This window comes from Taudactylus pleione, unplaced genomic scaffold (assembly GCF_031769625.1).
Source record: "Taudactylus pleione unplaced genomic scaffold, aTauple2 ptg000536l, whole genome shotgun sequence".
Taxonomy (NCBI): Eukaryota; Metazoa; Chordata; class Amphibia; order Anura; family Myobatrachidae; genus Taudactylus; species Taudactylus pleione.
This window is the reverse complement of record NW_028284938.1, coordinates 3,255,538-3,268,014: the sequence shown is the minus strand read 5'-3', so window position 1 is coordinate 3,268,014 and position 12,477 is coordinate 3,255,538. Positions and strand designations below refer to the sequence as shown.

The following is a 12,477-nucleotide window of genomic DNA, read 5'->3' as shown; positions in this document are numbered from 1 at the left end:
TGTCATCTAGGTTATATTTATTACATAACTCACATCTCATTTTGTGATGTTTAAACAAGTCAGTCTAGGGATGTCAGCCTTTTTAAACATTCATCAAATATCCTGCTTTATGATTCCCATAAAGCTTCGCTAGAACATTCCCCTGTGTAGCTTAGTCAAAATCTCTTATGACTAAAATCAGACCTAATAATGGCCCTCCTATGGCCCTCCTCTCTTTAGAGGTTACTATTCCCGTGCACAGGAATATCAAATGTTTATCTATAGGCTGACAGCCACGCACTGACTTTTCCTGCCTCAGTTATTAACACTATTGACTTGATGTAACTTTCCTCCTATTTCCGAAAACACTGTCTGACAGGGTCTCCCTTTCTCTGTTCTTTCAGACACTAATACATGAAAACACATTGCTGTAAATGTATCCAATCCTAGTACCTATCTGGCGTACTTTTCTAGACCTAATGGAATTTCATGGCATTATTCTATTTCATAAACAAATCACTGTGTGGGGCTCTCTTCTAAAGTTATATCAGTGAGTTTTACCAAAGTTACTCTAAAAACACAATTAGGACAGGTTTGTTACATAACAAACAGACAAACAAGACTTTAAACATTCGCCTATCATTCACTGAACATATAACAACAGATTATAACATGTTTAAATAACAACACCTTTAGGGTGACCAATAAATACCCAAGGATTGATTCCAGCAGGACAGAACGTTAGATGCAATGGGGACACAGGTGCCAGAAGAGCAAAAACATTTGTGTTTACTCACCCATGAATTTGTCCTGGCACCTCCATCCCCAGAACATGATTCCACGTCCGTCCAGTGTGCAATACTGCTGGGCATCTCGGTGGGAACTTCCATGTTGTCGACTCTGGACACTAGCTATGATTACTGAATTAGTCCTTTCTTGGTCACCCCAGGGTCTTGTTTGCTAAAGGCTACATATGGTCATGTGTGTAAAGAGACACGGACACGAATGTGTATATGTAACCACAAGCATCTCCTCCTCTCCGCTTTATTTTACAGAGCAACTTACATTTATAGGTTCCGTGTAACACATCTGTTGTTCATTATGTGCAGTGAGACTATAGTGCTGTTTAAACATTGGAATCGCATACCTTACCATATATGTACATATGCTTTTCTGTGCACATATGACAGGGTCTGTACAATGAATTAACTCCATCCTGTCCTGCGCACCCACCCTCCATGTATACATGGCATACAAAATGGATTCTTATTCCAAAATAGCTTCTACACTTCCACACCATGAGTCCATTTGGTCCACAGTGTATACCCTTTATATTCTCCATTTGTTCCCTGCGACCCTTATTTGATGTTGGTTGTACGGTTCTGCAAGTTTCTTTGCGCCTCTCACTCGGGAGGTCAGCTTTGGGTCCCAGTGTATTCACTCCAGTGTTCCCTAGTGGATGAAGGAGAAACTATGATTTTGGTACTTACCAATAAATCCCTTTCTCCGATTCCAAATGGGACACTAGACGCCCTCCTGGCACTGTTCCTCACTGATGTGTTCTTGCAGAGGTTTTAGCTGCGTCTTGAGTCTGCAGCGTGTCTGTTTCTTGACGCTTTTGTTGACTGTTTCTTGGTCTTGGACCTTCTTGGTTTGCTCCCCCTTCCTCCATTGTCTATGCTCTCCGTCTCCGCTCGGGCTTGGTTAATCTTAAGGTCCGGCAGGGCAGGGTATAGAGGGGGAGGAGCCAACTACACTAAAGGAATTTTAAGTGCCAGGCTCCACTCTCTCACCCGTCTATTCCCCAGTGTATTCACTCCGGTGTCCCCTATGGAATTGGAGAAAGGGATTTATTGGTGAGTACCAAAATCCTATTTTTGTGTTTGAAGAGTTTATGTGCTATAATGATGGACAAAACAGCAACTTGATTTTAGGAACATAAAACTTCTGTTTTGTTTTTTTAAATACTTGATATATTCATAGTACTTTTAGAGCTTAATTGTTTTATTATGATTTCAGTCAAATGTAGAGCACTTGACGGAAAAAATGAAGACCGATATTCAAAGAGGACTTGTACTGAGGTATGAAAAAGATTTAATGGGTTTGTCTTTTTTTTACCAGCTGCTTCATCAGTGATTCGCTAAGTTTAAGAACAGTTCAGAAATGTCATGGCTAAAAGCAAAGTAACATCCATGAAGAAGTGTAAGGACATAAAATCCCATGTCCTTGCGCTTCTTCATAGGAGATGTTACTTTACCTTTTAGATATGACATTTCAGAAATCATCACATATTTACTAATTATGAAAAGCACATACTGTTTTTATTAGTTTAGCAATAAAAAAATGTAGCAGTAATTATAGAGCTTAACCTGAAGTTCAGCGCATTTTCATTTAAATCTCTCAATAACGCAAAGAGATTTATTCTTTTGGTAGTATTTTAAGGATCCTGCATTTTATCTGGTGTTGGTTTCATTTTCCCTTGCTCATTATTTGTTGCTTTTGGGATTTATTTTGCATATTGCTAAATAGATTGCAGAATGTTATTGTTTGGGTGAAATTTCCATGTTTTGGTCCATTATCTTAATTGTCATGTTCTACTTAATAGTATATGCTTTAGTATAATTTGCATTGTTTCAATAGAAATTCTTTTTGTGATACTGTACATTTTGTGGTATCTTTAAGAAATGTCAGTATACGTGATAGGTTTGTCCCCTGATGAAGCTGTTTTTCAAGCCCTACTTTATATTTGTTTGTATTGTCTGTTGTCAATAATTTAGCATTTATCTTTCAACTGGCTATTCACTATCAAATACATTTAATGATCTTTTTCAAACAAGCATGTAATTGTTTTGTTGCAGCCCTTCTTTCAGTTTGTCCATATATAGGTTCTGCAATAGATTGCCAAGATAAAGGAAAGCTTGTGTACAAAAGCCAAAAAGCATACTATATACACTGAAGTGCCAAAAGTCATGGGATAGCAGTATGTAAAGGTACAGATGTCCCTATGATCATTGTGGCTGATCGCGCCACAAATGTGCATCGCGCTACGCGTCACTGTACACTGTGGCGCATCCCTGATCGCGTGAGTGCATCTTCATTCTAGCCTATGGAAACGCTAATGTGCGTCTCCATTCTAACCCTTGGTGCGAGACGCTGCGCTACGGACAACAATCTAGCTGGGCATATCTGTAATGGTAGGTGAAATCACCGTACTGTGACATCTTGGAAATGCCCAGACCTGCATCTGTTGTAATCTGACATCTCGTGAGTCAGTTTGAACACCAGCTAGTCTGCTCATGGCTAGGTGACGTGAATTTTCGGAGTTCAAACAGGGCATGAGGGTGCCCGACGGATGGAACATTCCATTTCCGAATTTGTGTGGACATTCAACATTCCTCGATCTACGGTGTGACGTGTGCACTGGGAATACCTCATGGAAGACATTACCACCCACCATGGACTGCGCAGTGGCAGACCACGGGTGCTTAATGATCGTGACCAGCGACGTCTGCTCACAATTGCCCATTGTAACAGACAAGTGACACTGGCTCAAATCACATCAACATTCAGTGCAGGAGATACCAGACACATATCCAGCAGGTCAGTGCAGCGTTCTTTATCTTCCATGGGATATGGAGCAAAATACCCACCAGAGTGCCTCTGTTAACACTACAACACCGGACACAGTGCCTCACCTGGGCTTGTGCCGTTGCTAATCGGACCCCATAGGACTCTGGAAACATGTTGTGTGGTCCAATAAGTCACGGTTCCAGTTATTTCGGGCTGTCGGTAGGGTTCAGATGTGGCGCAGACCCCATGAGGCCATGGACCCCAGTTGTCAACAAGGCACCGTGCACACTGGTGGTGGTTCCATAATGGTGTGTGTTGTGTTCACATGGCATGGGTTGGGTCCGCTGGTTCACCTGAGCATTTCATTGATGGGTATCCGCTACGTTGCATTGCTTGATGAGCATATTCAGTCTTTCATGGACTTAATGTACCCCCACAACGATGGAATATTCCAGGAGGATAATTCACAGTGTCATCGGTCCATAGTTGTCCAGAATTGGTTTGCGATGCATTCTGGAGAGTTCTGACGAATGGTGTGGCCACCACATTTGTCCGACATGAACCAATCGAGCAATTGTGGGTAGTTGTGGAGAGGTCCATTCACACCCAAGATCCTGTACCTACAAATATCAGGGAGCTGTTGGAAGCTGTCAAGATGTCATGGGTCAACATCTCCAGAGGTTTTCTGTCCACTTATGGAATCAATGCCACGTTGAGTTGCTGCTAAGCATCTATCCTATGACTTTTGGCACTTCAGCATACGTAACAACGAAATAGGGTAATAAAGAACAACATTGTATTTTTGGACATTGATTCCATGTTCTAAAGCCAATTTTTAATATATTAGGCTAAATATGTTGTTGGTTACTATGAAGTTTCAGTAAATTTAACACTAATTGTTATTGCTGCAAATCTGGAAGGTAATAGTGTCTTTTCATGGTCAGAGTTGTTTTCAGCTGACTGAGGGATGTTTGTATTGTTATAATTTGAGAACTGCACTGTTCACTTTAATAACTTCAAAGTAGAATCTTCTATTATACACTCTGCACTAAGTATAGTTGGAGAAAAAGCAGTTGGAAAAGATCACATGGTATGAGATCGTCCAATAACAAAATTATAAACATTGCTAAAGTTTGAATACAAAGTTTGGAAGTAGAATAATGACAGGAAATAAGCCAACACTTGTTGGTCGGTATGCTAACCCTAATCCTCCCTCTTTGGTGCCTAACCCTAGCCTTCCCCCCTAGTGCCTGAACCTAACCTCCCCGGTGCCTAACCCTCCTCCCTTCATGCCTAACTTTAACCCTCCCCCTAGTGCCTAACCCTCCCCCCCACCCAGTTACTTACCTTCGGCATCCCGGTGGACGGGATAACGGCGTTGGTAATGTAAGCATCGGCATCCCGACGGCTGGGATGCCGAACGCATACCATCTGGAGAGTACATCTGTGCCCCAGGGTGTTGCTGAAGGTTTTATTTCAGTTGTGTTAATCAGTTCTGTCACTTTATGTTCTTTGGGAGTATTAGATGCCAGGGAGGTGTAATATGCAAACAAGTAGAAATATCCTTCAGCTTGAATTGACTGTAAATCAGTTAGACAGGAAACTCCCTGTTTAACCTGGCGATGTAGACAGGGGCAGAACTATGGGAGACAATGGAGACGCCTGCCGCCGGGCGCCAGCACTGGAGGGGCACCTCCACCATCGCCCACAACATATTTACCCCACTTGGGGCTGGAAATATGTACCCGGAGTGTACCGTCACGGCCGCTCAATACATGACAGCTCTTCCCGGCACCTGAGAAGCTACCATAACCATATACTAGTGGAGGGCTCTGTGTCACACCATCAGCTGCTGATTCCATCTAGCTATATAGCCTGTCCCTGCTCATTGGTGTCGCTGCTCCTTAGCAGCTTCTAATGCCAGTGTGACACGTCCAGCGCCCCCCTCACCCACAACTCGCCGTCCCACTCCTCTCTGGCAGCAGCCCTAGTCACGGACCCATGCAGCAGTCTCTGTGCCCCTCCTCACCCTCAACTCCCCGGCCCACTCCTCCCTGGCGGAAGCTCTAGCTGTAGACCTTTGCGGTGGGCCCGGGCATAAGGGTGGCTGCAGATCTTCAAGGAGCTGGATGTCAACAAGGATGCACCAGACGGAGCTGCGGGTAAGACTGCATGGGAGGCGGGGGCCTGAGCCTTTAGTGGAGCAACTTCCCGGCATGTGAAGCAATCTGCAGTAGACTGGGCATTTTGTGATTTGTAGTCCCACCACAGTGGCAGTCTTACAGTATCTTAACTCAAAATCAGTCCTCAAAGCCCCCACATCAGGTGGTTTTCCTCTCCGTCAGGGGTATCAGGAGGTTTCCCCACCCACATCAGGTGGTTTTTACATCCACCAGGGGTATCAGGAGGGCACCCCACATCAGGTGGCTTTCGCCTCCCATCAGGAGGATTCTAAGCCTCATGCTAATTGCACTATACAGGTCACTATCTTATCTGTGACTAAAGCATAGCTGTATATAGTTCTAATTAACCCCAGGTCTGTAGCTGAGGTCACTCTTCATACAAACATACATTACATTCCTCAGTGCAGTCCCCATCTAGACAATGTTGCTATGTTATCCGTTATCTTGTGTCTCCAAATGATAACTTGCCTCCGGGGCATCTGGGATGAACTTACGCCACTGGATGTAGGCATATGCGGGGCCACTTCCTAAGGGAAAGTGAATAGGGTGGAATGCCCAGGAAAGCCTCCGACACAAATTTCACAAAGCCATAAGCCTAACCCTGTATTTGGAATATTAATTCTGGCAATCAGCCTAGCTACACAATTACCGTTAGCTGTGTTTTTAACGTGTTAGAATTTAAAAGAACTTGGAGATTGTTTGTTTATATGATATTTGTATGGAGCTGCATAGTTTGTGGTGTTTAACTGTGTGTAATACAATAGTTGGTCCAGAAGCCATTTGTGCCTGTAAGTCACATTTTAGCCTGAAGGACACTACTCAAGAAGCTTTGTCACACATTTATGTATATGCATATATACCTGTATTGTGATATTAATTGACAAGCAATAAGTAACCTATATTTGCTTCTGTAGGAATGAAAAATGCCATGACTACTATTCAACAGAGTTTCTGTATAACCTCTACTCAGCTGAAGGAAAAGGAATTTTTGACTGCCGGATCAATGTTCTTGGACACTTACAGCAAGTATGTTAAATTGTGTCACCATAGAGTTAATGATTTGATTTCTACATGGTTTGCACTTTATTTCCCAGTTTTGGGCCCCAGTGAGGCACTGAGAAGAAGTCTGTATACACACAGGACCTCATTCAGAGCCGCTCGAAAAATGCGAGCGCTCGCTCTGATTGAGGGCGGTCGCTTCTATGTTCCAAGCCGGCCTCCTGGCCACTCGCTAGGCTGTGGGTGACCACCCACAACTTTAGCGAGCGGCCAGGTTGATGGTCGCGTTGGTCAAGACCATCGCGACCATCGGGGCTTGTGACGAGACCCTTGTGGTAGGGTCTCGTCTACCGCAAGCCCCAGTGAGATTTCGGCTCTATTAGAGCCAGAAGCTCACCACTGACATCACGAGTGATGTCAGTGGGGCCTCCCCCAAACGGCAGGCGTTCTGTCGGGAACGCCTCCGTTTGTGTAGCCACCCCCCACCCCGCCTACAAAACGGGGAGAGCTGTTGATCAACATCGACAGGCACCCCTTTTGTAGTGAGTCCCGGAGCGAGAGAATTTCTCTCGCATTTCGAGGCTTGCGCCCAATCCTCTCCACAGTTGTGTAAATTGCTTGCTAATAGCGTCTTTGTAAAAGTGGTGAAGAATGGCATAAAGCTGTATTTTTTGGTGAAAATAAGTAGTCCTGTCAAATTTGGGGTACTTGAAAATGGGTGCTAGCATGTTTTTATGTCTCTAAAGCGAACTTTTGAAAAACATTAAAAACCCACATGCTGCATGCACCTGCAATCCCAAAAACACCTGACCCATACTTGGGGACCCCCAAGAAGTCTATTTTGCTACTTTTTACTGTTCTTCGGTTTTTTTTTTTTTTTTTTTTGCAGATTTGTCCTTTGGGGGGTTGTCCCAAGGGTTCTGAGTTGTTTCCCCACGTTTACACCCCAAAATAAAGATTTTGCATTTCTTTTCACCTGCTATTGATTGGAGAATCTTTTTTGGAGAATTGTTTCTGCTTAAGCAAAATTGTCCTGGAATTGAATTTGGCAAATTTTTTTTTGGCAAAATTTTCTCAAAAAAACAGGCAAAAAAGGCTTTTTGCCTCTAATTGAATATGGCCCATGGTTTCATATGGCATAAATGAATTACGTGCATGGGTGCCCAATCGAGTGGGTGGGTACTAAGTGATGATCGGGGAATGGTAACACCTGCTCCTCCAATCCTCTCCACAAAGTGGAACATGGCAAATAAGCATGTCTTCAGTTACATCCCATTATTCTAAAACTGGAGACTGCCCCCATGGGAAATTACATTTACATGGCATGAACCTCAGCGTGTCACTGTTGAGTTTACTAACAATGAAAAAAGTGAAAAAGTTGTGTAGACATCCAATGCAAAGAATGTACACTGGTTACAGGATAATTGTGTACAAGAGGGGTGTGGGATACACATTGATGAGGGTTGGTGACACGCTGATAAAGATTTACAATGGGCATACACCAGCAGACGCACTGACTAGACTATAACAAAGAGTAACAGACATGTAAGCTAAGGGAGTATTTAGTGACAAAGTTGCAGATTTTGTGATTGGTAATGAAAATTCAGACCCTAGTGTAATTCCTTAGAAAACCATGTCCGTCAATTGTTTTGAAATTGCTGAAAGACTCACAGTAACCAATGGCAACACCAAAAACTGTCAGTCAAAGTGGCGAAGGATTACACGTTTCTAGAATGTTAAATGGCAAATTTTAATTTTAAAAGGAAAACGTAATTCCTGTCCTCTTATATTAGTTGACAATCTGTTCCATTTTATAAATTATATTATATTTTAGTACTTATATTTTTAACTGATCTGAAATTTATATGCAATTTTAAATGTAGTCACGTTGTGGGCCTAATTCAGAGCTGCACGCAAGTTTCCATGGTGCGACCAATGGTGAAATTCAAGTATGCACCAATCACAATTACTGTGTGTACAGACACTGACAGTAGGCTTCTCAGTCCTTGCACATTTGGCTGCAGTACACTAGGGAAGGAGTTTCTAGCGGTATTTGCATAAAGTCGCATATGGGTGACCGCCAATAGACACTGCTGGGTGTGCTCCTGCGTCCATGTGTGATGGCAAATAGATACTGTAAAGGTTCAGATTCCATTCATGTAATGCAAATGTTTCTATTCAGGAAATGCGTAATCATGTAAAATCATTTTTTTTGGAGAAATGTTTGTAAAATGTCAGTAGGAAATGATACTATCACCTAATCTAATCATCCTCATATCAGTATATTAGATGAAATATTAGTATCTTCTGTCATATTCAGGGTGGTGCTCCTACCCCTTTTGATCGCAATTATGGAACAAAACTTGGAGTAAAGTCTATGCTGTGGATTTCTGAGAAGCTGAGGGAGTCCTATCGCAGAGGTAAGTGTGAACCAAAACCACTACAGGTTGAGTCTCCCATATCCAAAATGCTTGGGACCAGGGGTATTTTGGATATTGGAATATTCCATATTTTGGATTTTTTGCATACCATAATGAAATATCTTGGGAATGGGACCCAATCTAAACACAGAATGCATTTGTGTTATATATACCTTATACACACAGCCTGCAGGTCATTTTATACAATATTTTTTGTAATTTTGTGCATCAAAAAAAGTTTGTGTACATAACATGAAATTCATTTATGTTTCATATACATCTTATACACACAGCTTGAAGGTAATGTTATACAATATTTTAAAAAATTTGTGCATTAAACAAAGTTTGTGTACATTGAACCATCAGAAAGCAAAGGTTTCACTATCTCAGTCATGCTAAAAATATTCCGTATTTCGGAATATTTGGATATGGGAGACTCAACCTGTATTAACTTTGTCCTGAACGACAGGGCTGTACAATAAATTACTTCTTACCTCTGACCTCGGTCACTCCATTTATGAACTTTCAATATATTAATGTATGTTTTATTTGTGAGAGGGGCAATTTCAGTGATGATGAAGCTATCGGCCTGATTTAGAGCTTTACGCTATGTTTTCGCAGTTGAGTCTGGTCGTCTGCGCATACATGAAAGTCCATTACCATAGTCGAAAGCAGCAACGTTTTATTCAGACTGACTGACAGTTAAGGTGAAGTAATCGGGTGTGCCGCCAAAATGCAGACGTGTCGCGACCAATTTTGGGAAGTGTCGCTGCCTGCATATGCGACCCTGTATTCACCAAGCATGGCTCCATCGTCTCAGTGCAGACAGCCATTCTGTGCGACCATGGAGTCACTAGGGAGACTAATTATCGAAGGATCTGCATATGCAAGTGTGGGTTAACACGGAATTGCTTGGATTTGCGATGGTGCCATAGGACATCTCAATATAATTCCCAGCATCTGTAACAATAGCATATTTTAGAATATACGCAGCAGTGGTGGCATTAGTGTACAACTGAATCAGGCCCTATGTACAGCCTATGCACACCATTTATTGCTTCTAAACTTCATGCAGACCCATAATTGCATGAGGCTGTGCTATCTCCCTGCTCACTCTAATATGCTATATGGAACAACACTTTATAGTATTCAGTGTTCGCAAAATACGCGCTATAGCGCGTTTTTACGCACTACAGGAAGTTGGGAACCCAGATTGTAGAACAGAGTGGGTCCTCTAGGACGCGTGTAACGCCGCAGCAGCCAATCATCATTGCCGGCAGCGTCTTCTCAACCAATCGCACCCGGGGGATTCTCCTCAACGTATAGCTGCTGGCAATGTCTCCTCCCCCAGTGGGCACAGACCGGCCGGAGATGGACGCGAGTAGTACTACATCTCCCAGAATCCCCGAGTCCGCCTTTTACAGCAGCCGCTCCCTCCGACTTCAGTCACTCTCCCCGCGCTCCCAGCTCACTCACGCCTCTCTCCCCTAAACTCTGCTCCTGCCTCTGTGGTGATATCTGACCCGGACAGGGGAGATGACAGCAGCACCGGCTTGGAGGTGAAGGCCTTGCTGCAGAACGTTGCAGGCCCGTCTGTCCTACAGAAATACATCCTAAAGGCGCTGCCGCTGCTGGAAGATGACGCCCCAGTCTCCCTGGAGGCAGCTCTGTCTGGAGGTGAAGAACAATGACCTTTTGTGGTGCTGGTGGAGTGGAGCACCCTGAAAGGTGAGGTCCCCGTCCTGGCCAGCTGTGTGGTTCCCGGCGCTAATGTCACTGGCCTGCTGTGGCCCCTGTCCCTAGTGTTGTTGGCCATCTGTGTGTCCCTGGTGTAACTGGCCATCAGTGTCGCCCTGTCCCTGGTGTTACTGGCTGGCTCTGTGGCTAGTCACTGGCCAGCGGTGCGACCCCCCACCCCTACTCATGACTGTGTAACTGTGTTTATCCTCCCTGACTGAGTAACTGTGCATTCCTTCACAAGCCCCGACTGTGTAGCTGTGTGCATTTACCTTGACTGTTAGCTGGGTGCATCCCCCACCTCACCCTCGGCACTACCTGTCCCTAACCTCCCCCTTGCCCCCAATACTACCCTAGCTATCTACCCTTGCCCCCTCCCTACCCCCAGGACTGCCTGTCCCTAACCTACTCCTTGCCCCCAGTACTGCCTCAGCTGTTATCTACCCTTATCCCCTCAGTCCTTCCTTTCCCCCAGTACTGCCCGAGCTGCTATCCACCCTTGTCCCCTTCCTACCCCCAGCACTACCTGCCCCTGGCCCCTTCCTTGCCCCCAGCACTGTCATAACTGCTCTCTGCACTTACCTCTCCCTACCCCCAGCTCTGCCTCCCCTAACTCCCCTCTAGCCCAAGCTCAACTTCTCCCTGCCTTTACCCCCAGCTATATCCCAACTGCTGCTTGCCCTTAACCCCAACTACTTCAACTGCTACCTGCCCCCAGCACTGTCCCAACTGATGCCTGCCTTCACCCCACATAATATGCGATGGGACCCAAAAACAGAGGAGTAGGACCCCACTTTCCCAAAGAGAGGGGTCCCTGGGACCCACAATTTGTCTCGCTCAGCGCGATCACTGAGTATAACCGAGCACTAATATATTACAGCCTAGCAGGGTGACCAGGAGAGCTATAGAGATCATTTCTATGCAGACTGTACATCTATATGCTATTCAACTATTACTGCAATTGCTGAATAGAATTGGTAAAAAAAAATAAACCAACCATAAATGTTTTATTGAGTTATTTTGCAGTTTCACTGTACTGGCTGTTTGTACTTACACTTGCATGGTTTAATCTTTATACAGTAGTATGCTCCAGACAGGATCAACCGGCTATGGAAGTGGCTTGGGTCAGACAATAATTATATTCCTTTTTCATCCATCTGGGTGATGCCTTACAGCTGGGTTATGTACAGTATAGTGATGGGTGGTGGCGGACACTAATTGAAACTGGCCCTATATATCCCTTTCCGCCTTAAGCTCAGACTTGTTTTTAGTGTATTTGGAGTAAGGCGCTAGATAGGTCCTAGCTTTTAGTTAGATTTTATTTCTTTACTTTGATGTTTTGAATTTGAGTGCTTAGTTCTTGGAGACAGGCGACAAGCACTAATGGAGTTGGAGTTATATAGATTAGAGGTTTTGAGTGAAACTGTATCCCACTCTAAAGATGGCCCCTGAGAGAGTCACCAAACTACCATGTCCCTGCTTCTGTCTCCATTCCAATCATATCTGAGGGGGCCACAGGCAAAAAGGTAAGATTTATTACAAAGTATAAAATATCTTGTTCCCATTATACTGCTTCCCGGCACACTGCT

At 44.1% G+C, this 12,477-nt stretch overlaps 1 protein-coding gene across 3 annotated transcripts in view; it reads left to right on the top strand.

Annotated features, from left to right (window-relative positions):
- PFKL (phosphofructokinase, liver type) overlaps positions 1-12,477 on the top strand; it is a 238,173-nt gene that overhangs the window by 185,022 nt on the left and 40,674 nt on the right. For all 3 annotated transcript variants that reach the window (XM_088451029.1, XM_088451031.1, XM_088451030.1), the window contains 3 exons: positions 1,999-2,060; positions 6,647-6,758; positions 9,052-9,151. In XM_088451029.1, coding sequence (XP_088307155.1) covers positions 1,999-2,060; positions 6,647-6,758; positions 9,052-9,151 — 274 coding nt within the window. The remainder of the gene's footprint in view (positions 1-1,998; positions 2,061-6,646; positions 6,759-9,051; positions 9,152-12,477) is intronic.